Source organism: Trichosurus vulpecula, chromosome 3 (assembly GCF_011100635.1).
Source record: "Trichosurus vulpecula isolate mTriVul1 chromosome 3, mTriVul1.pri, whole genome shotgun sequence".
Classification (NCBI taxonomy): domain Eukaryota; kingdom Metazoa; phylum Chordata; class Mammalia; order Diprotodontia; family Phalangeridae; genus Trichosurus; species Trichosurus vulpecula.
In genome coordinates, this window is record NC_050575.1 from 197,110,536 (window position 1) to 197,136,898 (window position 26,363).

The 26,363-nt window shown below is 40.1% G+C and overlaps 1 protein-coding gene across 1 annotated transcript in view; it reads left to right on the forward strand.

Moving 5' to 3' along the window:
* The first annotated feature begins 1,741 nt into the window (after positions 1-1,741).
* The window catches only part of ATP9A (ATPase phospholipid transporting 9A (putative)), a 162,178-nt gene continuing 137,556 nt past the window's right edge, over positions 1,742-26,363 (forward strand). Inside the window, exon 1 of the mRNA XM_036751652.1 lies at positions 1,742-2,058. Coding sequence (XP_036607547.1) covers positions 1,991-2,058 — 68 coding nt within the window. The 5' untranslated portion in view covers positions 1,742-1,990. The remainder of the gene's footprint in view (positions 2,059-26,363) is intronic.

The window sequence follows — 26,363 nt, forward strand, 5'->3', positions numbered from 1 at the left end:
AGTCTCTTCTCCACGCAGATGTCAAAGTGATCTTAACAGTTTGGTCACTTCTCTACTCAATAAACTCCAATGGCTCCTTATGACCTCTAAGGATCGAATACAAAATCCTCAGTTTGGCATTCAAAGCCTTTCATAATCTAGCCTCTTCCTCTACCTTTGCAGTCTTCTTATATCTTACTCCTTGTCAGGTACTCCTTGCTGTTCCAGGATGACACACTTATCTTTTGACTCCTCCCATTTTCTCTGGAATTCCATGCCTGGAATGCCCTCCCTCATCTGCCTACTGGCTTCCCTGGCTTCCTTTAAGTCCCAACTAATTCTAATGCCTTCCCTCTTTTAATTATTTCCTATTTGTCCTGTATATAGTTTGTTTGTACATATTTTTTCGTTTGTTGTCTCTCCTCCATTAATTTCGAGCTCCATGACAGCAGAATGGGGTTTTCACCTCTTTTTGTATCTGCAGGGCTTAGCACTCTGCCTAGCACATAGTAGGTGTAATAAATGTTAATTAATTCACTAATATGGTCCCCTCTATGCTTCAGCCAATTAATACCCACCAGGCATTTGCTGGTTACCTTTTTGGTAACCTGTAATTTTTATTTTTCAGAGACAATGACATTCTGTGATTTGCAGCCATGTGGCACTTGTGGGGAATGATATCCATCAAGGTCTCTGCTTTGGAAGCTAGGCTAGCTTTTTCCCTTAAAGGCAAAGATTTGATTGACTCGGAGGGTTAAGGAACCTATTATCTTCATAGTGTTTTTGGATGTTTAACGGCATAAAAGAGGCCAGTCTAACCCTTCAGACTTATACCATAGCCAAGTGAACAACCACACCTTTGGTGCTGACCTGACAAGTTTCTATATATTGATAGGGTGGGTTTTTTTGGGGTGGGGGGGTGAGTCTATCTGAGCCAAGTGCTTTGTCTTATTGAGTATCCTTTACATGCTATGGCTAAATAGGAGGTAGGCAACTTGCTGAATTTTGAAAGAAGGTAGGGATTCTAAGAGTTTGAGGTGAACTGGAAATTTATTCCTGACACGGGGCACAAGATCCTGATGGGAGGGATGTCTTTTTGGATTATCAGTTGCCTCTCTTCAGAGGATGAGCAAAGGGAGGGAAAAGATGCACCTGAAACTCTTTTTTTGAAGGGCCTTGGTAAAACGTTTGGCAGGGCTTGATTACTTGGCCCCAGTAATAGGGTAATTGGTGTCCCCAACCCTGGAGAGGGTTGCCTCAAGGCCAAGTAGAGGTGGGGTGCAGCGAAGAAACAGGAGTGGAGAGGACCTGAGACTGAGTGCACACATAGCTATTCCTGCTTCCCCCTCTATCTGCTCTTGGGGAAAATTTAACAGGAGACGGGGTGGACCGGAACAAGAAAGCGGAGCCAAGAAGGGAGTGGCAGCCCCAGTCACCGCCAAAATGGGGAACTGAGGCCTGGAGGGAGGTACCTGCTTATTTGGAACGGAGGCAGTAGAAGAGAAGAATGACCAGCTTGCTGGTGGGGAATTAGGCGTGTTGGCAGAAGAGCTGCTGCAGTGTGAGCCTGTGCGCGTGTGCGTCTGCGAGCGTGTGGGTGTTTGTGTGTTTGTTGTCTTGGTGGGTATTTGTGTGCGTGTGTGTGTGTGTGTGTGTGTGTGTGTGGTTGGGGGCGGAGGTAGGGGACGGCTGTGGCTCTCACTGAATGGAAGGAAGAGGGGGCGGAGCTGTGTAGGTGCTGGGGAAGGGGCCGCCCAATGTAGGGCGTCTGGAGACCTGGGAGCTGAGAGTCTGACTGTCCGGCTGTCAGCCCGCGGCTCCGCGCGTGGGCGGGGAAGGCGCTCTCACGCATCCATCCATCCACCCACCCGCCTGCACAGGGGCCTCCTCCCCCATCCACAGCCCTAGCGGTGGCCGCTGTCAGCCCGAGGCCAGGCGGGGCCGAGGCGTGGCGCTGCTGGGAAGTGAATCCCTAGTCTCCTCCCCAGCGGCTGCAGCGGGCGCCGCCGACATGACCGATAACATCCCTCTGCAGCCTGTCAGGCAGAAGAAACGAATGGATAGCAAGCACCGCGCCGGGTGAGCGCGACCCGCGGATACGGGGATGGAGAATGGGGTATAGGAGATGAAAGAGAGGTCGGGGGTGGAGGGTGTTCAGCTAGGGCCGCTGCTGGGCGCGAGTAGGGCGCTGCCTCTGGGCCAAGGTGTGGGGGCTCTTCTTCGTCCTGAGGGAGCGAGTCGGGCACCCCTTCCTTCTCAGAGGCAGGGTCGCAGCCTCCCTTTGTTCCCGGGACTGTCGCGGCCCAATCCTGCTTCCTCCTCCATCTGGGCAGTGGGGACATGGAGCAGGGTCTCGGAGCGCTCCTCTCCTGACCTCGGTAGAGAGGGGGCGCGTCCGTGCTGCGGTGAGGCGGCGTGCTGGGGCTGCCAGGGGAGGGGCGTCTCGCGGGGTGCCGCGGGCTCTGGCCCCTGCAGCTTGTAGGCTGCCGGGGATCCCGACCTGCGGGCTGGGCACGGGAAGTGGAGGCGGCGGTGGGAGCTGACAGGTTGCTCTCGGAGTCTGCCTGACGCCATTGTCACCGACACACCCAGCGAACCGCCAGGTCCAGACCTCAGTCCCGGCCCTGTAGCGCCGGGATCCCCGCGGGGACAAGGGTGTGTGTGTGTGTGTGTGTGTGTGTGTGTGTTGGGGGGGGGGCGGTGCGGGATTCCCGCTAGGGGAGCGGTCTTTGGCTCCCAGGAACCGGACCGGGTGGAGATCGCTGACCGGGGGAGCTGCACCAGGCCTACCTCCTACCTAAGCTGCCAGGCTGACTCGGCATTCGCAGCCTCCCTTCCCCCTGCTCAGAGCTAAGCAGACAGAAAAGCCGTCAAGATCTGGCGTGCCAACGGACAGCCTCCAATTTATTGAAAAGAAATAATTATTATTAATTAATAATAATGGTTACTAACAAGTGCGCAGGCAGTCTCTACTGAGCCCCGCTCCTCTAAAAACCAATCGCTTTTGCGTTTAAAAGATGACTCTCTCTTTAATCTCCTGGGAGAAAGGGCTGGAATGGTTTGCGGATACCTATAATTTCTCGGGTTTCTTACAATTTTCTATCATGATAGAAACAATTGTGTGAAGACCCACCCCGGGGTGAGGTCAGTTCTCCGCGGTGCCCTCTGCCCCATCGCCCCATGTAGAGGGAGGTGTTGCTAAGGGAGGTGCCAGCTCGGAGGTGAGTTGTTGGACCTGCCCTGGTTTCCTGGAGGCACACCCTGGCTCTTGGGTTTGGTGTTTCCATTCTTTGCAAAGGTGTCCCTTCACCCACACTGGAGCCTCCTATGACGAAGTAGCGAGTGTTCCAGGGCCACAAGTTAATGCACTCCTCTAACTGGAGTAACTTTGTTTTCCGATTCACTTGAAACATGCTTGTCAGTTTAATGCTGATAGACACATCCCTCTTTCGGGAACATGATAATGATGATGATCATCATCTTCTTCCACTTCTTTTTTCTTTCTCTCCTTCCTCCTTTCTTTTTAGACCGACTTTGAAGAAAGAACACCTTTTTTGCTCCCCCTTCTTCATCTCTCACAAAAAACCCCAAAGGAGCAAAACGACAAAGACCACAAAAATCAGACACCCTACTGATCTTGTTGGGAAACATCTCATGAAAAAAGATTTTTATTTATACAGGGCTACAGCACTGGCAATAGCATTAGATATGTAGAATGTCAGAGCTGAAAGAGAATATAGAACATAGAATGTTAGAGCAGGAAATTATTAGAAATTATTTAGCCCAACTTCCTCGTTTTGTTAAAGCTGGAAACTAAGGACTAAGCCAGCACATCTGGTTAGTTAGAGCTGGGCTTGGAATCTAGGTGTCTTCTGATGTCCAGCCCTCGAACTCTTTTTTGTTATCTATGGTCTGCTCTCATAGGCCTTGAGCTCTTGCCAGCAGCTTCTAATTTAAGGTCTCAAGTAGCCTCCTTTCCTTGTGTGGTACTTAAGGGTCCCATAGGACTCCACTGATATAGTAGCAATTTCTTATGGTGAAGAATGTGTGGGTTGGAGAGGAAATGGAGCAAAACTCTGTTGTGAACCTCTGCTTTTTCTAGGTGTTGGTGGAACTGTCTTAGTCTTATATTCCTGTCTTGAACATGGTGACAAATAGCCACAATTAGCTTTTAAGCCTTTCACTCTCGAATTCTTAGGTCATAGCTCTCAGTTAATAAAATTTCTATATTTAAGCACGTGTCTTCATCTATGTAAATTGAGTTTCAGATACACCTACATCCATTTGTATTTGACCCTGTAATGCATATTAGGAGAGTTACTTTTCCCCTTCTGTTTGGCACATGCAAAATTATTTTTTTCCATGCATACGCCCTTTTGGTTATGACTTGTGAAGGTAGATATCCTTGCATCTGGAAAGATTTTTAGCAGCATTGAGACAGTTCTCATGAAATGAAATGACTAAGAACTATAGGTTGCAAAAGGGATATTGTGTAGTAGATATCTTGTAATATCTAAAAAATAATTCACTTATGGCCATGTTGAATTAGAAATTAAAAATATTCTCCTTAGAACACCCTCTAAAGGAGGTATGAATACTGTTATTCTCCTTTTACAGATGAGAAACTGAGGTTCCAGGAAGTGCTATGATTCTTCATTGTCACACTGGCAGGTGATTAGTAGAGCCAGGATCCTGAGGGTGATAGTCTGATTTTAGAATGCTTTTCCCCACCATACTCTATTGCCTCTAAATGAAAAAATAATGGACAGCTGCATGGCACTCGTGCACTTTATGGTCCAGCTAAATTGGCTTTCTTGAAATTTCTTACACATGACATTTTATTTTCTTCTTCTGTGCCTAGGCACAGGCTAGCCCCTAAGCACTCCTTTATTGCCTCTCTGCCTCTTAGAATCCTTTGTTGTTGTTCAGTCGTGTCCAGCTCTTTGTGACCTGTGGACCATACTGTCCATAGGGTTTTCTTGGTTTGCCATTTCCTTCTCTAGTGGATTAAGGCAAATACAGATTAAGTGACTTGCTCAGGGTCACAAAGCTAATAAGCTTCTGAGGCCATATTTGAATTCAGGTATTCCTGACTCCAGCCCCGAACTCTATCCACTGAGCCATCTAGTTGTCCCCCTTAGAATTCTTGGCCTCCTTCAAAGCTAAGCTTAAAAGATATCTCTTTCATGAGGCGGTTCCTGATACCTACCCAGCTGCTAGTGCCTTGAGCCCCTTAAAAAAAAGGCAAAAATTTTTATTTTTTTTTTTATTTTTTATTTTTATTTTGTATATGCTCATATTTGTATATAATGTTATTTTGTACATCCTTATATACAATGGAATGTAATCTCGTTGAGGGCAGGGACTGTTGCATTTTGTCTTTATATCCCCAGTATCTAGCACAATGCCTTACACATAGAGTAGCAGCTTAATACTTATTAAGATAAATGCCACATAATTTCCATGTCTTTTTGTAGAAATAAATGATTATCATAAATTTTAATTAATTATCCTATTTGGCAGAAAAAAGGGAAAAGAGTTGGGCTAAGTTGTGTGATAACTTTGAAACAAAGATTGGAAAATGCAATGCAGTGCCTGCAGTCAGCACTCAGTAAATACTGATGATGTGAAATAGCTGCCTACCTACTTGTTATACAGAACTCCAGGTGAGTCAGATATTCCTAAAACATACTGAGGATGACCTTTACAAGTTTTATTAACTCTTTCAGGCCTCTGGTGCACCATTTATTACATTTTGGCATTAACTTTCTGAATCTTTTGAAAGAGCCACTGTGCATCTCTTTAAGACTATCTTATTTACTCTAGAAAAGTAAATTGAGGGTGGGAATCCAGTTACCAGAGTTGTAAAGTTAATCAGTTTCTCCTTGTGATCTCCTTTGTGTCTTCAGCAAAATTGATATATAGAAAGCAGATACCAAGAGACAAAAAATAAGTTGTAGCCCAGGTGAATCCTACTAACTGGGTGATCTTCCCAGGAATAATCCTGACAATAATAGCTCTTATTTATAAAGTTCTTAGCTACAGAGAGCTTGATTCAAACAAAAATGGTCAATAGAATGTTGGAACTCAAGATAAGTAGGGATAGATTTTTAACTTCCCTTGATGAATTCTAGTCAGATCCAGACAGAGTATATCTGGGTACTGAAAGAAGTGGTGGAAGTGACTCCTGTGGGGCTCCCCACCCCAGATTGTGGGGAAAGGGAAAGGTGTTTCCAATGAGAGAAGAACAAATGGCCTCATCTTCACAAAATGGAAGAGAGAAATTCAGGACTTCTCTACTGAAGAGAGGCACTGTGGAGTAGATGTAAGCTGACCTCAAAGCCAGGAAGACCTGAGTTCAAGAGCTGTTTTGGACACGAAATGGCTTTGGGACCCTGGGCTTAACTTTAGGCAAAGATAAGGGTACTTAACCTTTCTCATGTTACCAATCCTCTTATGAAGCCTACAGGCCTCTTCTCAGAATAATATTTTAAAATGCATAAAATAAAATTCATAGGATTACAAAGGAAACCAATTATATTGAATTAAAGATGTAATTCTTTTTCCACACAAATTCACAGACCCTTCCCTCCTGAAATTTATCCATAGACCCCCATATTAACAGCCCCTGCCCTAAGAATATAAATTGGAGAGAAGGGTCTAGCCTTCATTGGTAGAAAGTTTCCTCACCTGGGAGTTCCCTATACCTATGCAATGATAGCTCCAGTCTCTGTTCCTGTCTCTAGTGTAGGTACCCTGGGCTTGGAGAAAGACATGCTTCTGAAATTTATAAATGATCAGGGGCCTACAAGGAACAACTTGTAAAATGATCACAGGATCCCAAAAAGATGTGAATAGGCTAGAACATTGGGATAAACCTAACGAGATAGAATCTAAATAAGAATAAAGTCTTATGTGTAAGTTTAAAATCAATTAAAAAGTCCAGAATAGGGGAGGTGTGACTAGGCAGGAGTTTGTCTGAAAAAGATCTTGGGGTGTTAGTGGTCTGAAAGTTCAGTAAGTCAACAGGGTAACAAGAAGTTAAAAAATGAAAAGGCTAATGTGATTTAGGCTACATAAAAAGAGGTATAGTGTCAAGTGAGGGGAATCATAGACCTTTGATATTCAGCACCAGTCAGACTGCATCTGGACATTGTGTTAAACTCTCTGAATAGTAAATTTTGGGAAAAATGTTGACAAGCTGGATAATGTTCAGACAGGGGTGGTCAGGATGGTGAATGTCCTTGAGCTTATACTACCTGGAGCATAGGTTGACAGAAATCGGGATGTTTCGACTAGAGAAGACAGGATAGTTATCTTTGAGTATCTGAAAGGTTGTCTTGTGAAAGAGGGATTAAACTTGTTCTGCTTTGGCCCCAGAGGGCAGAATTTAGAGCAATCAGGGGAAGGTGCTGAAAGGCAGATTTATGCTTTGTTGGAAGAAAAACTTCCTAATAATTAGAGTCATTCAGAAGGGATATCTTGGGGAGGCAGTGGGTTCCTTCTGGCATTGAGGCAAAGGCTAGATGCCTACCTGTGTTGTGGGGGAAAATTATTTTTCAATTATGGACATTCATGGTTTCTGGGGTTCCTTCCAACTCTGAAATTATGTAGGCAAGGGTTTCAGAGGTAGAAAGGACCTGAAAGATTATCAGATCCAACCCTTCATTTTACATAAAAGAAAACCGATGAGTAGGTCATAGAGGTGGTAAGCGTTCAGATAGAAATCAATTATTAAGGGCCTATTATGTGCTGATGTTGTATGAGAACAATGGGGTATACAAATTTAAAAAAAATGCAACAGTCCTCGCTCTCAAGGAGCCTGTGTTACAGAGCCAGAATTAAAACCTGGGTGTTCTGACTCCAAATCCAGTGTTCTTTTCACTACTGAGCTGATTATAGGGAGAAATAGCCTACGTGGAGGGGGAGGGGAATGTAACATGTTAACAGAGGTGTAGGTGTGTCTGTGAGAGAGAGATGGAGAGATAACAGAGACAGAGAGAATTAGAGGAGTAGGGAGAGTGTTCTAACAACTTAGGGTGTAGAAAAAGCTTCCTGTGGGATATGGCTCATGGGTTGCATTTTGAAAGAAAGCTAAGGATTATTAAGATCTAGAAGTAATGAAGGAGAACAATCAAGGCATGGTATATATACTGTACAAAATTAAAAACAACAAACCCAACCACACAGAGGCAGGGGATAAAAAACTGAGTTGTAGGAGAAACTGTAAATAGGTCAGTTTGGTTGCAGTATGTGAAGGAGAGTTAACATTCAGTAATCTTGAAAATGTAGTCTGGAGACAATTTGTGAAGGGCTTTAATAGTCAAGTTTGGAGTTTCTGTTAAACTCTAGAGGCAATAGGGAGCTACTAAAGTTTCTGGAATTGCAGAATGATGTGGTCGGACTTTTTTTTTTTTAGGAGATTTAGGAAAATTAGGAAATTTAGGAAAAATTATTTTGTCAGCCATGCGAAGGATGATTTGGAGAGGGGAGAGACGGGGTGCAGAAACCAATTAGAAGCCTCTTGAAGTAGTTCAAGTGAGAGGTGCTAAAGGTCTGAACTAGGGTAGTGGCTCTCTGAGTGGAGTGAAGAGGATGGATGTTAAGAGATGTAGTAGTGGTAGAATTGACTAGTCTTAGTAATTTGGTAATTGGATATGGAGAAGAAGGGAGATGGAAGAGTCAAAGATAAGATTACAGGGTTGAGAAGCCAGATTACTGAAAGAATGGTGGTACTTTTAATGGACCTAGGGAAGTTTGGAAGAGAGATTGAGTTGTTGGGGGACGGTGTGGAAGGGGTGGTATGATGTTGGGTTTCATTTTGGACGAGTTGATTTTTGAGATGCCCACTAATTGTGATGTTTAATTGGGAGTGGTGTGGGGCTGGAACTTAGGACACATAGGGTTGAAAGTGTTTATCTGGGAGTCATCTGCATAGAGATGATAACACGAGGTGATGAGATCACCTTTAGTAAGGTTTAGAAGGAGAGATGTAGCCTTGGGAAATACTCGATGTTAAGGGGTGAGATATCCACATTGATCTAGTAAAGGAGAGACTGCAACAGCAGTCAGATAGTCAAGAGACCCAAGAGAGAGCAGCCTTTCAACAGCAATAACAACTCAGGGCCAGTGGGCAAGAGTTTGCTTAGGGACTGGAAACTTAAACCTTTTTTTCAATTACTAAAATATACCTTCTCTCCCTATCTCCCCCATCTTTTGAAAGAGAAAAAAAATAAAACCTTTGTAATAAATATGCAAAATCAAATGAAACAAATTTGTGTAAAAAAAAAATCTCCCTCTGAACCCTGAGTCTATCACCTGTCAGTAGGTGAGTGCTTCATCATGAGTCCTTCGGAATTGTGTTGATTAGAGTTCTTTCAAGCTTTCAAGGTTGTTTATTTTTATACTATTACTGTATAAATTGTTCTGCTTTTTTTGTTCTTTCTTTCTGCATCTGTTCATACAAGTCCAGAACTTAAATTTACCCTATCGTTGTTTGCTATATGGCCTGGATTCCTCTGTAAGATATTTTCCTGAATTAGCAGCTACAACTCTTCCAAACAGTTTTATCAAACATCCCAATCACTGTAATTTTTTCCCTGGTTAACTGAGAACCAGAGAATTCCGATTCCTTTGGTGTTACCTCCAAAGCAACTCCATATTCCTTTCTTTGTTGAGAATTGAGTGGAGGGAAAAAAAATCTTCACCCCCTACAAAAATAATTACAAAGGTCGTAGTTTACGAGTACAGTGTATCAGAATTGGAATTGATGAATTACTCCGTTATTTTTTTAAAGTTTTTTTTTGGGGGGGGCAGGGCAATTAGGGTTAAGTGACTTGCAGAAGGTCACACAGCTAGTAAATGTATCAAGTGTCTGGGGCCGGATTTGAACTCAGGTCCTCCTTCACTGTGCCACCTAGCTGCCCCTACTCTGTTTTCAACACAAGAAAAGAATAAACATGGAAATACAAATTTGGTAATCGGGATGGAATTCTGGGTAACTGTGGTTGAGATTGACAGTGGAACTTCAGGCAGATTATCTCACTAATTATAGCTCATGCTTACATGATACTTTACTACTCTAAAATGCTTTCCTCACAATCCTAGGACATAGGAAATACAAATATTCTTTCTACTTTATAGACGATGAAATGGGAGCTTATCTAGGAGGGCACACCTTTTAAGCATTAGACCCTGGTGATTGAAAAAAACAATCTTTTTTCCACTATCCTTTGGCTGCCTTTTTACTAGGCCATTGAATCGTAGTGTAGTTCTTATATTTCTTCAGGTTCAGGCTGAAAGGGAGATGAAAGATGGTACAAATGGTCAGTGGCGATCTATCCTGTGGTGTTTATGGGGCTGACACTTAGCCAAAATAATCCTTAGTGTATAAACCTATACACCATACAGAAGGATCAAACAAAATGTCTTCACTCCATGGAGATTCAAGGCCCACCCAAGGTGCTCCATCCTTGAAAGTAGCCTTTATTCTTTTCCTCCAGCTAGAAGTAACCTCTTGCTTGCTTCCTGCAACTCTCAGACTGCTTTGACGTTTTCCATGCAAAGCATATTCTTTTTGTGGAGGTACACATTTTATCTGACCTCCTGGATTGTAAGTTTCTTGAAGGCAAGGATGTGTTATTTTTCCATTTCAGAATCTGAGCACAATGCATTGGAAAAAGTCATTTGATGTAGATTAATTTTAAATGGCTTTTTAGCTGAAAACTCTTAGAAATTTAAGACGTGGCAGGGACCTAAGAGACCACCCCCTTGCTCTTCAGATGAGGCATCTGAAACCCAGAAAGAGCAAGTGTCTTGTCTAATTCTATTCTTCAAACTCAGTTTTTACCTTCTTTTCAAGTCCTCCTACTCTAATTACACACTTGGGAAATGGGCACAAACTATTCTTACCCTCCAAATACAGGTGATATTTGAAGAGGTAGTGTTGCTTAGTAGATAGAGCCTTGAGATCAGAGACAGGAAGACCTGGGCTTCGGTCCCCCATGATGCAATAGTTGTGATCCTGGACCAGTCACTTAATGTTTTCTAAGCCCATTTCTTCCTGTGTAAAATGGGGATAATAATAGTACTTGCTGGAGGATCAAAAGAGATAACATATATAAAGAACTTTGCAAACCTTTCATTAAAATAGAAATGTGAACTGTTACTACACTTAATGTTAAAAAGAAAACGAAAACCCAAGAAACTCTTTTACTCAGTTGAATTGAGCTGTAGTGCTGTCTTCTGAGAATTTGCCAGTAGTCACAATCAGTACAGCTTGAACCACTTTTGATACACTTGATTTAGCTTATCAGAACGAAAATGAACATCTTGACAAGTTCTAGGAAAGTAGGACTATTGCCATGTGTAGCTTCCTAGATACTTTTTCTTTCTTTTTTCCCTCTGACCCTATAGTCAATAACATATAGGATATGCGAGGGATAAGAAAGAGGTAATGGGAAAAAGCGAGTACTAAACATTCTATATTTAGACACTTGACAATTTTTTTTCTTTTCAAAAATTAAATTTGTAGTGATATATTTTGGTTTTACATACATTAACCACATTTCCCCTTGTGTATGTATCTTTCTCCCCTTCCAAAGGACTACCCCATAGAACAAATTTTTTTAAGAAAAAAAAGGAAAAAGAAAAAAAATCAGTGAAACTGATAAATGCATAAAAAAACTAGACATTATATTCAGTGTTCCACACCAGTGGATCTCCCACCTCTGCAAGTTATGGGAGGAGGTGTCTTCTTATATATTTCCTTTGGGACCATGCTTGTTTTTTGTAATTTTGCAGCATTCATTTCCAGTTGTGTTGTTGTTTTCCTTTCTGTTTGCTTTGTTGTAGTGATTGTGTATCTTGTTTTCTTGCCAGCTCTACTCTGAGTCAGTTCATACAAGACTTTCCATGTTTCCCTGTAGTCCTTATATCTGGCATTTCCATTACATTCATGTACTATAGTTTGTGTAGCCATTCCCAATCTGAATCTATTTTGTTTCCTATTCTTTGCTACCACCAAAGAAAGGCTGATTATAAATTTATATTTTGGTATATATGAGAACTTTATTTTTATCAGTAACCTCCTGTGTGTCAAGAGTATGGGAATTTTAGCCATTTTCTTTGAAAATTCCAAAGTGCTTTCCAAAATGGTTGTACTATTCCACTGCTTAACCAACAATGTACTAGTGTGCCTCTTTCTTCCACCACCCCCTTCAGTACTGACTTTTCGCATCTTTTGTCATTGTTGCCAGTTTTCTGGGTGTGGGATGAAACCTCAGGGTTGTTTTTATTTTATTTCTCTTAATATTAATGATTTGGAACATTCTTTACATACTTACTGTTTATGTTCTTGACCATTTATCTGTTGGCTTTTGTTGACTATTTAAATTACATTTCTCAGCTGTCTCCTTAGTATGCTATTGGCTATCCAGCTCCCATCCTCATCCTTGTCTTATCCCCACTGGTACCTTGTACCCTGCCCTTTGTCAACAGGCAATCACAACATCACAAGACTTAGGTGAAACCCAGGTTTATTGCAAGAGAAATGAGCATGCATGTGGAACCCAAAGAGTTCACAGTCCTTACAAAAGTTTGCTATTTATGACAACAAAAGGAGGAGGAGGAGGAGAAAAGAGAAATGGGTGTGGCATGGGAAGAGGAGAGGTGCAGTAAGTAAGGGCAGGAGCAAGGTGATGACAAAAGCTGTATTCTATTCCCTTGGGAACTGCTAAACTATGAAGATAGAAGGGTCTACTTATCTACAAAGGACCCCAGCTGCACAAGCATTTTTCCCATCCTGGCACAGACTGGCTGGCCTGTCTTGCCGCCCAAGGACACACAGAGAATCCAGCTTGGGGTGCAAACAACAATTATATCCATGGAGGGGGGAGGGCGCTCTTTGTCCTTGACATATTCAGGGCCTCCTGAAGGCTCTGGGTCCCGTGTTTCTGGAAAATGTGGCAACTAACAAAAAAAAGTTCAGTGGACCCCTTAACAGCCCTCACCATCTTGCATCTGGTACCTTGTATTCTGCCCTCAGGTCTTCAAGCTCTGATACATGAGCTGGCTACCCTTGCTGCCTTTGAGTCCTAAATAAAATCTCATCTTCTATAGGAAGCCTTTTACAACCTCTCTTAATTCTGGTCTTTTCCATTTTAAAATTATTTCTTATTTATCCTTCATATAGCTTGTTTGTATGTATTTGTGTGTTGTCTCTCCCTTTACGTTGTACACTCCTGAGGGCAGGGACTGTCTTTTGCCTCCTTTTGTATCCTTGGCACAGCACAGTGCCTGGCACATAGTTGGTGCTTAATAAATGTTTATTGACTGATTGGCATTTAATGTTTGCCTTAAAGAAGAAAAAACTGCTTCTACTCTTTGTAATGAATACATTAAAATACCCACAGTGCTATAGCATATATATATAAATGTAGTATAGCATATATGTATAGTATATATAATATATATGAGTATATCATGTATAGTATAGCACATATATAGTATATATAAATAGTATATGTAATGTATAACGTAGTATAACATAAATGTGTAATATAGTATATATATAAATATAGTATATAGAAATATGATATTAAAATGATTGATTTTAACAATACTCTTTAAAAGTTTTATTCTTACCTTTTTTTGGCCACTTTCAGTTTTATTAATGTGTTTTGTTTTTACATTATATTAAAGATTACTTCTAGGGAGACTATATTCCTCAATGAATTATCTTTTAACAAAAATAGTTAAGTACAATTATAGAATGACTTCATTTGACAGCATATACAATATTCAGTACCCCCAGTTCCCACTCTCTACCCAGAGGAGGAAAGTGAGTTTTTATTGTTCTCTGAAACCAAGATTGGTCATTGCAATAGATCTCCATTCAGCTCCCTTTTAATGTTGTTCCTCGTATACCTTCATTTAGTCATTTTATCTACTACTTTGTGTGAACATAGGATTTCATAGGTTTGGGCAGTGGATGATACGTATTGTCCTACATATTAAAATGATGTTGATTGTTAATCTAAAAATATTAAACTGTTGCTCAGAGGAAAAATAAATAAGATAATCTGGTAGTGCTTTGGTGATCCACAATTGTATTCTACTTTACAAAGTCTTTGATGAACATATGATTTTTAGATTGTTTCATTTATCAAATTGGATGAGGGCCTAAAACCATAGCATTTTTCATGCTGTAGTAAATTAGCACTAATCTCAGGCAGAAAATCTAAAATTCTGGCTCAGACAGACATTTCCTAAATTCTGGGGCAAATTATATCACCCCTCTGGGCCTCAGTTTCCTGATTTTGTAAAATGAAGAAATGACACTTATTAATTATAATTTACTAATTGTTGCAGAGTTGTATGGTAAGTACTTTGTAGACCTTAAGCAGATATAGAAATGTAATCTATTAATTTTGATCTTATAAACTAAAAAAAATTAATTATGTTACCTAAGTTGCATTTCTAAGGCCATATATAAATGCCTGGTGTTATATGCTTGGTGGGCTAGTGGCCTCAGTTTCACCACCTGTAAAATGAGGAGACTTGACTAGGTGATGTCTTAAAAGCTTATTCAGCTCCAGAATCTATGATCTATGGCAGAAGAAAGAAAAGCTGTCAAATTTGAACAAGAATGCAAGGAGGCCTAAATATTCTATTTCCTTTACCAGAGTTTAAATAACTGCTATATAATTGTGTGGTATACTTTATTAAAAGCCAGCCTGCTTTTCAAGAGTCAGGTCATGAAATCCTAGAAAGGAATAGAGTCTAACAGGAAAGGAAGTTGGTGTTATAAACACTGCGCTCTTTAGAAAAAGGTCCCAGATACTATCTTTTGACATCATACTTTTAGTAAACCTGGGGTAGATCTGTTGTGACAAAAGATGAAGTTGTATTTAGTTAAATCATAACACTGCCACAAAGGTGCACTTAGAACAGCGTGGTCACTTGTCCTTTTAGCATACCTTGTCCCCTTTCATAAACCAGTTGGACCAGAAATTCCTGTTTGGATTATTAGACTTAAATATCATTCAGATGACTTAGTGGGTGGCTGTAGAAGCCATGAATCTGATGCCAGTAAAATTCATAATGGAGGGAAAGATAGGGAGAGGAGGGAAATTTTCTACTAACATTTTGATAGTACTGAGCTTTTTTTTTTGTATTAATACCATAACCCTTTCTTTTAAAGAGCTGTTTGAGAATTCTCAGAGGATTTTCTTTAGACTGTTTGCAAATTGGGATTCTGTATTTAATCACATGGTAGGTAGCAAAGCAATTCAGACTTTTAGCCAAATGAAAATCACTTTCCTTAAGTTTGGTTTCAGATAGGTTCCATGTGCTTTAACCAGATAATTATTTCCATGTGTCCCTTCCTATTAATAGACTTACAGTAGTTATTTACGAATTGCTACCCAAACCTGCTATTTTGAGTCAGTTGTTAAGTTTATGTTTTCAATTTCTGAGCTATTTTCATTTGCGATAATAAAATCATTTAAATTTGTAGAGGTACAACAGAGGTATTTTCGATCGTGTATTGTAGCTCAAATTTATCCTCTATCAAGTCTGAATTGTTTTCCAACTTCCTTTTTGACTAGATGCTTTCAGATAGGGAGAAATGACTGAATGACTGGACTAGGGAGAGTTTAGTGCTTTGGAAAGACACAGAAAATATGATTTTTAGATTGTTTCATTTATCAAATTGGATGAGGGCCATTGATTCCTTCAGGGTAATTAGAAGAGACCAAGCATAGTTTCTGTTCTCTCTGGTTATTTGCCTGCACTGTATAACTGGTACTAGCTGAACAATCTTATGAATAGAATAGAAGTAGAAAGGTAAGTATAGACATGAAGAAAACCAAGCCCAAACCCTGGGACTGGATATGTTCCTCAAAACTTTAAGTTTCATTTTTAGCTAGAGGAGATCAGGGAAGAGGTGGTATTTCAAAAGGGCCTTAAAAGATTCCAACAGGCAGAGATATAGAAGGTATACTTACCAAGCATTCCAGAATCCCGGGAAGGAAGATCCTGTAGGCACAGATTCAGGAACAGGTAGTATGATGTAATGGAAAGTGCGCTGGTTATGGAGTCAGAGGATCTGAATTCAAATGCTACGTTATGGTTACTACCTGTGTAACTTTGAACACCATTTCCTTATTTGCAAAAGGAAGCTATTGGACTTGATGGCCTCTGCAGCTAAGTGGTACGGTGCATAGAATGCTGGGCTTGGAGTCAGGAACACCTGAGTTCTAATCCTATTTCAGATACATCTTAGCTGTGTGAACTTGGGCAAGTCACTTAAAACCTTTGTCTGCTTCAGTTTCCTCAACTTCAAAATGGTGATAATTATAACGTTTAAATTCTCGGGTTGTTGTTGTGAGGATCAAATGAGATAATATTTATAAAGTGTTGTGCAAACCTTAAAGTCCTGTGTAATTCCTAGTTATTACTACTATTACTGTTACTGGGGGTTTTGGGGATGTTTGGTGGGTGATGGTGTTTATCTGTTTCAGTCATGTCCAGCTCTTTGTGACTCCATTTGAAGTTTTCTTGGCAAAGATCCTGGAGTGGTTTGCCATTTCCTTCTCCAGCTTATTTTGCAGATGAGGAAACCGAAACAAAGAGGGTTAAATGACTTGTCTAGGGTCATACCATAGTAAGTATCTAATGCCAGATTTGAACTCGGGTCTTCCTGACTCCAGGCCTGGTTGGTACTCTACTGCTCCACCTAGTAGCAACTTCCAAAAATAGATATTTAAATGTAAAGTTAGAAGCTTTCCTTACTTTCCTTCCCTAATGAGGGGAAAGCAGCTATACTCGTTTGGTTAGTTCACATTTAGACTGTCATGTTCAGTTCTCAGGAACACACTTTTTTTTTTTTGAGACAGTCAGGGTTAAGTGACTTGCCTTGGGTTACACAACTAGGAAGTGTATGAGGCCTGACTTCAGGCTGCTACTCTATCAACTGTACCACCCAGCTGCACTAGGACCATACTTTAAAGACACTGACAAGTTGTTTAGTTAGGTCAGGATGCTGCGTAGACATAGAATTATGTTATATGAAAAATAGGTGAAGGAACTAGGGATTTTAGCCTGTAAAAGAAAAGTGCATGCGTGCATGCGTGTGTGTGTTTGGGAGGGTTAGTACATGATTAGTTTTATCATATTTTAAAGATTAATGTGCAGTACGGATTCACTTTATTCTTTGTAACTATAGAAGGCAGAACTAAGACCTGTGAGTGAGTGACATAGGTATCCAGATTTTTGCTCAATGTAAGGAAAAGCTTTTTTTTTTAGATAACAATTAGAGCTATTTAAACATGAAATAGGATGCTTTATGAGTTCCCCATCAGTAAGAAGTAATTAAGCAGAGGTACATGACTACCTGTTAGCGATGCTGAGGAGATTTTTGTATCGTAGCATAAATAGATAATAGTTTTAGAGCTGAAAGACATATTAAGTAATATAATACAATCCTCTTATTTTTTTGGACCAGGAAATTGCAGTGGGGAGGTTAAGAAAGTGTCCATGGTTACTCACGTAATAAATGGCAAAGTTGGAATTCAAATCCACATTTTTTAACTTTACATAGGGTGTTCTTTCCATTCAACTGACCTCTCAAAGTAGGAAGTTAGAATAGGTGATTTTGAGGTCCCTTCCAACTGCTAAAGTTCTATGCTTCCATCCAAAGAGCTGTCCAACTTTCTTTATATGAGGAAACATTTCATATCATTTTATGACTACTTGTCATACTTCTTGTACTTAGTTAAACTTATTCCTAATTTGTAATTTATTGAATATGTTATTGCTTTTTGTTATCCTAGAAATACTGCAGAGAATTTTAAGTAAATAAATGAACTGATTCATAGTGTGATGTGTTTCTTACATATAGGAGGTACTCAGTCAATGTTGAGTCAAATTGGATTGTAACTTGAAGCAGAAATGGTTATGTTGACAAGTCATTTTTTATAAGCCATTTCAAGGCACAGAATCTGACTTCTGAGGGACTTTGGCCATCTTGTCCAACTTGTGCTTTACAATCTACACATGTTCGTTCAGTTCACTGAGCATTAATTAAACATCTACTGTGGGCCAAGCCTTTGCTTGCGAAGGAGAGTCCACATCCTCTGTGGGCAGCCTGTGCCACTTTTGGATAGTTTTAATGGTTAGGAAGTTTTTCCTTGCATGAAGACTAAATCATCTTCTCTGCAACAACCTCCCACTGTGTTGGGTTTTACATCTCATTTGAAAACTTAAATACCATACTTACATAACTATGACTACAGGTAATGGGTGTGTGACATTTGTTATGGAAAATAACTGCAATAATTAAACTTCCAACATGAGATTGATCTTGTAATCATAATAGTAGCTTATGTTTATGCAGGGCTGTGTAGTTGTAGAAGTGCTGTTACAATATCTCATTTAAATCTCACAACCACCCTGTGAATAGGAAGAGCAAGTAATATGGTTATCATCCCATTTTAGAGATGAAGAAAATGAAGCCCAGAGAGAGGAAAGTGTCTTACTTAAGGTCACACAGCTAGTAAGCAGCAGAGCTAGGATGCTAATCTAGGTATTTTGACTTTGAGTCTAGTGCTTTTTGGGGGGATGGCTTTTGTTTTTATACTACTTTTATTTATAGATATATAGATATATATCTACTTTTATTTATAGATATATAGATATATTTTTCACCTCCCCAGAGAGCCATTTCTTGTACCAAAGAATAAAAAAGAGAAAGAGAGGAAAAAAGTAGTTCAGCAAAACTAACCAAATATATCAGGGGTTTCTAATAGTATAAACAGAGTTCTATACTCATAGGTATCTACCTCTGCGCGGAAAGGAGGGAGGTGCATTTTCTCTCCTCTCCTTTAGGACCAAACTTAATATTTATAATTGCCCAGTATTCAGTCTCACTTTATTTTTCGTCATGTTTATATTGTTGTAGTCATTGTGCATATTGTTTTCCTGGTTCTGCTTACTTTTTTCTGACTCAGTTCCTGCAAGTCTTCCCATGCTTCTCCAAACTGTATATAGTCATCATTTCTTTTAAAAGTAACATTCCATTATGTTAATGTAATTAGGTGCTCTTTCTAATATGCCCAAGAGAATCAACAGAGCTCTTTTCTCCAGGGGGAAAAATGCATTTCTTTATCAATTGGTATCCAATCACCTGTCTTTCCCATTAGCATAAGGCTGAGTAGTCTAAAGGTAATCAAAAGGACATTCAGTACATCTTCCCTCACTGGGTGGGGGTTGCATTATATATTACATTATATATTACAAATTGTTTCTGCCACAGGCTAAAGATTCTCTAATTGCTGTAACCAGTGACTCCCAAACCAACATTGTATTGATCCCTTTAAAGCAGCCACAGTACTACATTTCTAACCCTGCTAGGCAATTTATATTTGTTGGGTTTGAATTTTTCCTGAGGTCAGTGGGAGAATCATTTCTTAGAATTAGAGTGGATTGTGTGATGCTAAATTACTTAGCTGAAAATTTGTGGCATTCTGGGGTCCAGCCTGAGAAGTGTGTACCGTTATTGAATATGGTATTGCTTCAGAGTGAGGGCCATTGTGGCTGTAGGATCACATAGGTTATACCATCTACAAAAGTACTCTGAAATAATACTGAGATGGAATATTTTCCTGGGCTATAGTTTCATCTTCTTTTTAAAAAAATTTTTTTTGGGGGAAGAGCCAAGATGGTGGAATAAAAGCAGGGATTCGCTTGAGCTCTTCCCCAAACCCCTCCAAATACCTGTAAAAATGACTAAACAAATTCTAGAGCAGTAGAACCCACACAAAGACAAGGTAAAACAATTTTACAGCCCAAGACAACCTGGATAGTCAATGGGAAAGGTCTGTCACACTGGGCTGGGAGAGGAGTGCCATTTAGGGTGGACTGTGCCAGCACAGGTGGGGCCCCAGAAAACCCAGAGCAGGCTGCAGGGGAGTGAATCACTGGCAGCTGAGGTGGTTTCCAGACTTCTTAACCCACAAAGGCCAAAGACAACTTAGAAAGTCAGTGGGGAAGATCTATCACCTGGCTGAGAGAGAAGTGCAGACCAGCCCTGGACCCAGGGTAGCCCTAGGCCATCACAGTAGTGGTGTCTGCTTCCAGAGCTCACAGATAGTAAGAGATTGAACAACCAATCAGAAGATTACAGGGATCTCTTTGTTGGCACTGAGACAAGATCCTGTTGCTTTGTCCATGCTTGGATCTGGGTTGCAGTCCTGGGGTGAAGAGGAGCACTGGCATGGTGGAGCTTGTGGCAGCAGTGAAAAGGGAACCCTCCTCACAGTTCCAGGGCAGGAAAGAGTGCTTGTGGTCATTCACTGACCAGAGCACAGGCCAGGAGAGGAGTAAGCACCTCTCCTTAGATCATACCACCTTGGGAGAAAGGAAAATTTACAGGTCCTTAGAAGTATCTCTGAAAACAGGGGCATAAAACCCCTGAAGCTTGGGACAATATACCCTCCACACTGGAAGCAGAGCCCTACCTTAACAAAGATTTAAAAAGTCAAGTAATTGGCTGGGAAAATGAGCAAACAGAGGAAAAATCTCAGGCTATAGAATCTTACTTTGATGACAAGGAAGATCAAAACACACAAACAGAAGAAGACAACAAAGTCAAAGCTCCTATATCCAAAGCCTCCAAGAAAAATATGACTTGGTCTCAGGGGCCATGGAAGAGTTCAAAAAGGATTTTGAAAATCAAGTAAGAGAAGTAGAGGAAAAATTGGGAAGAGAAATGAGAGTGATACAAGAAAATCATGGAAAACAAGTCAACTGCTTGGTAAAGGAGACACAAAAAAATACTGAAGAAAATAACACCTTATAAAAATAGCCTAGCCCAAATGGCAAAAGAGGTCCAAAAAGCCAATGAGGAGAAGAATGCCTTAAAAAGTAGAATTGGCCGAATGGAAAAGGATGTCCAAAAGCTTACTGAGGAAAATAATTCCTTAAAAATTGAAATGGAGTAAATGGAAGCTAGTGACTCTATGAGAAATAAAGAAATTATAAAACAAAATCAAAAGAATGAAAAAATAGAAGACAATGTGAAATATCTCATTGGAAAAATCACTGCCCTGGGAAATAGATCCAGGAGAGATAATTTAAAAATTATTGGACTACCTCAAAGCCGTGATCAAAAAAAAGAGCCTGGACATTATCTTTCTAGAAATAATCCAGGAAAACTGCCCTGTTTTCTAGAACCAGAGGGTAAAATAGAAATTGAAAGAATCCACCAATCACCTCCTGAAAGAGATCCCAAAAAGAAAACTCTCAGGAATGTTGTAGCCAAATTCCAGAATTCCCAGGTCAAGGAGAAAATATTGCAAGCATCCAGAAAGAAACAATTCAAATATTATGGAACCACAATGAGGATAACACAAGCTTCTACACTAAGGGATCAGAAGGCTTGGAATATGATACTCCAGAGGTCAAAGGAGCTAGGATTAAAACCAAGAATCATCTACCCAGCAAAACTGACTGTAATCAATGAAGGGGGGGGGGGAATTGACATTCAGTGATATAGAGGAATTTAATGCATTCTTGAGAAACCAGAACTGAATAGAAAAATTGACTTTCAAATATGACTCATTGAAAAGGTAAACAGGAAAGAGAAATCATAAGGGACTTATGAAAGTTGAACTCTTTATGTTCCTACATAGAAAGATAATATTTGTAACTCATGAGACTTTTCTCATTATTAGGGTAGTTGGAGGGAGTATATATAAACAGAGGGCACAGGGTGAGCTGAATATGAAGGGATGATAACTAAAAAATAAAATTAAGGGGTGAGAGAGGAATGTATTGGGAGAAGAAAAAAGGGAGAGGTAGAATGGGGTAAATTATCTCACATAAAAGAGTCAAGAAAAAGCTTTTACAGTGGAGGGGAAGAGGGGGAAGGTGAGAGGGAGTGAGTGAACCTTAATCTTATTGGATTTGACTTAAGGAGGGAATAATATACACACTCAATTGGGTATGGAAATCTATCTTACCCTACAGGAAAGTAGGGGGGAAGGGGATAAAGGGGAAGTAATAGAAGGGAGGGAAGTTTAGGGGAGGGAGCAATCTAAAGCAAACACTTTTGAGGAAGGACAGGGTCAAAGGAGAGAATAGAATAAATGTGATGGGATAGGATGAAGGGAAATAAAGTTAGTCTTTCACAACATGACTATTATGGAAGTGTTTTGCATGACCGCACATGTATAACCTATATTGAATTGCTTGTCCTCTCAATGAAGGTATCTGGGAAGGGAGTAAGGGAGAGAATTTAGAACTCAAATTTTTGAAAAATGAATGTTAAAAATTATTTTTATATGCAACTGGGAAATAAGACACAGACAATGGGGTATAGAAATCTAGCTCACCCTATAGGAAAATAGAAGGGGAAGGAGATAAGAGAATGGGATGTGTGATAGAAGGGAGGGTAGATTGGGGGAAGGGGTAATCAGAATGCAAGTCATCCTGGGGTGGGGGATGGGGTGGAGAGATGGGGAGAAAATTTGGAACTCAAAATCTTGTGGAAGTGAATGTTGAAAACTAAAATAAATAAATTAAAATGTGAATTTTTTTTTTCTTTTTTAAGATATTTTATTTTCCCCAATTACACGTAAAAACAATTTTTAAAATTTGTTTTTAAAAAAATTTGAGCTCCAAATTCTCACACTCTCTACCTCCTGCCTGAGACAGTAAGCAGTTTGATAGAGGTTATACATGTGTGATCATGCAAAACATTTCCATGTAAGTCATATTCTGAAAGAAGACACAGACCAAAAAAGAAAAAAAAAATGAAAAAAAGTTAAAAATGGTATGCTTCAATATGTATTTCAACTTCATCAGTTCTTTCTCTTAATGTGGATAGCATTTTTCATCTTAAGTCCTTTGGAATTGTCTTCGATCATTCTGTTGCTGAGAATAGCGAAGTGATTCACGGTTGATCATAGTACAGTATTGCTGTTATTGTGTATAATGTTCTTCTGGTTCTGCTTACTTCACTTTGCGTCAGTTTGTGCAAGTCTTTCCAGGTTTTTGTGAAGCCATCCTGCTCAACATTTCTTATAGCATGATAGTATTCCATCACAGTCATGTACCAGAACTTGTTTTTTTTTAAATTAATTTAATTTTAGTTTTCAACATTCATTTCCACAAGATTTTGAGTTCCAAATTTTCTTTCCATCTCTCCCCTACCCTACCTGTATGTTTTGATCTTCTTTGTCACCAAAAAAAGATTCTAGAGTCTGAGTCTGCATCCTTTTTCACTGCCTGGCCATGCTCCCGCACAACTACTTGCCCTTTGAGCTTTTTGTCAGGGTATGACTGTTTGTAGAGTAGAGAGTGCTTTGTCCCCAGCTTTAGGGGCTGGGCTGCTGTTTTCAGAGCTACTTCTATTCCACTGTCACTGCAAGCTCTGCCACAGCAGCCCTTCTTCTCCCCCAAGAACCACCAACCAGGATTGCAGCCCAGATCTAAGCTGGCCAAAGCAAGCCCTGCACTCCTGCTCAGGTCTGCCACTTAATTCTTCTGACCATGTGAGCCAGGGACTCAGAAAGCAGCAGATGCTGGAGCTCTAGAAGCAGCTGCCGGAGCTTCCTGCTGCTGCTTCCACCACTGCCACACCATCTCTGCCACCCCCAGGGCTTGGGCCAGACTGCTTTCTAACCCAATCTAGCAGTTTTCCCACTAATGTGCTCCATGGTCTTTGGCATTTGTGGGTTGAGAAGTCTGGTAACTGCCACAGCTCAATGATTCATGGCCCTAAGGCCTGCTGTGGGCCAACTCCCGGTCTGCTCTGTCCCAGCTCGATCCACTCTGCTCTCCACTCCCAGCACCATATGATAGACCCTTCCCAGTGACCATCCAGGCTGTCCTGGGCTAGAGACCTACTTCCCTCTGCTATTTTGTGGGTTCCACAGCTCTAGAATTAGTTCGGAGCCATTTTTTTACAGGTGTTTGGAGGGATTTGGGGGAGAGATTAAGCAAGTCCTTGATTTCCAGCTGCCATCTTGGCTCTGCCCTACTTATCTGGATTTCATGATCTCCAGAAATGCATCATTCTGTAAGATGAGATCAACTCTGAAATTCATACCTTTTCAGCACCCTGCTCGTTCCTAGGGCTCCTCTCTCCTGGTTGGAGAGAGTGGGAGGTAGACATCCGGGAGCTCCCATCAGACCCTCTATCATATCCCCCTGGCTTATCTTCTGGATTTCATCTTCTCTAGAAAACTCATCATTCTGCAGGATGAATTTAACTAAGTCATATCTCCTATCAGACCATTTCCCAATCCCAATATCTTTCCCACTCTTTTTCAGTTTCTTTTTGTGTGTTGTCATTACCCATTAGATTGTGAGTTCCTTGAGGACCTGGACTGTCTTGTGTTTTTCTTTGTATGTCTAGCACTTAGCACAGCCTGGCACATAGTAGGTTATTTATAAATTTTTATTGACTCTGACTCTAATGCCCCATCACATCATATACCATAACTTGTTCAACTGTTTCCCAACTAGGGTAGCTAGATGATGCAGTGGATAGATCGCTGGGTCTGAAGTCAGGAAGACATCTTTCTGAGTTCAGATCTGTCCTCGGACACTTACTAGCTATGTGACCCATGGCAAGTCACTTAATACTGTTTGCCTCAGCTTCCTTATCTGTAAAATGAGCTGGAGAAGGAAATGGCAAACCACTCCAGTTGCTTTGCCAAGAAAACCCCAAATGGGGTCATAAACAGTTGGACATGACTGAAATGACATTTCCAGTTGATGGACTCCCCCTTAGTTCCCTATTCTTTGCTACCACACCAAAAAGCTACTACAAATATTTTTGTAAATATGGGTCCTTATCCCCTTTTTAAAAATATCTGTTTAGCGTTTAGACTTTGTAGTGGTATTGATAGTTCAAAGAGTACACACAGTTTACTGTTTGGGCATAGTTCCAAATATCTTTTCAGAATGTCTGGACCAGATCTGTTTTACTATTTTGCATGAATGTACCTGTTTTCCCATACTCCCTCCAGAATTTGCAATTTTCCTTATTTGTCAGCTTTGCCAATTTTATGGGTGTTAGGTGAAACCTAGATTTATTTTAATTTGCTTTTCTCTAATTATTAGTGATTTTGAGCATTTTTTAGTTACTAATAACATGTTTTCCTGAAAACTATTCATATCCTTTGACCATTTATCAAATATATTTAAATCAGTTCCCTTTGTGTCTTAGAAATAAGACCATTATCAGAAAAACTTTCTATAAAGATTCCCCCCTCCCCCATTTACCTGCTTCTCTTGTAATTTAAGGTGCATTGATTTTGTTTGTACAAAATCTTTTTAAGTGTACATGATTATAATTTTCAATTTTGCCTTTTGTGATGTCTATTTTTTGTTTGGTTATGAACCTTTCCCTTATCCATAAATCTGTCACATAATTTCTTCCTTGCTCCTCTAATTTGTTTATAATGTCACCCTTTATGTCTAAATCATGTAGCCATTTGGAGCTTATCTTGGCATATGGTATGAGACATTGGTCTATACCTAGTTTTTTCCATATTGCTTTACAGTTTCTCCAACAATTTGTGTTGAATAAGAAGTTCCTACCCCAGTAACTGGGATTTGGGGGTTTATCAAACACTAGGCTACTATGCTTATTTACTTCTCTGTAATGTGTACTAAATCTGTTTCTCTGATCAACCTCTCTATTTTTTAACCAGTACCAAATTGTTTTGATGATTATTACTTTCAAGTATGGTTTGAGATCTGGTACTGATGGACCCCCTTCCTTCTCGCTTTTTAAAAAAATTAATTACCTTAATATTCTTGACCTTTTGTTCCTCTTGATGAATATTGTTATTATTTTTCTATCTCTACAATCTTTTGGTAGTTTAATTGGGCATGACACTGGGAAATTAATTTTGGTGGTATCATCATTCTTATTTTGTTGGCTCAGTCTACCCATGAACTATTAATATTTCTCTAGTTATTTATATGTCTTTATTTCTGTAAAGAGTGTTTTGTAATTTATGCATATAGTTCCTGTTTGTGACTTGGCAAGTAGACTCTCAAGTTTTTTATACTTTGTGTAGTAATTTTAAATGGAATTTTTCTATCTTTTCCTGCTGGATTTTGTTGGTAGAGATAGAAATGCTGATTTTTTTTTAATGTGGGTTTATCTTACATCCTGCAACTTTGCTGAAATTGTTGACTGTTTTGATTAGTTTTTCAGTTGACTCTCAAGGCTTCTCTAAGTAAAACACCGTATCATCTGCAAAAGGTGCTAATTTTTTTGCCTGTTTGTCTTTGCTTGTTCCTTTGATTCCTTTTTCTTGTCTGATTGCAATCGATAACATTTCTAGCGCTGTGTTGTACAATGA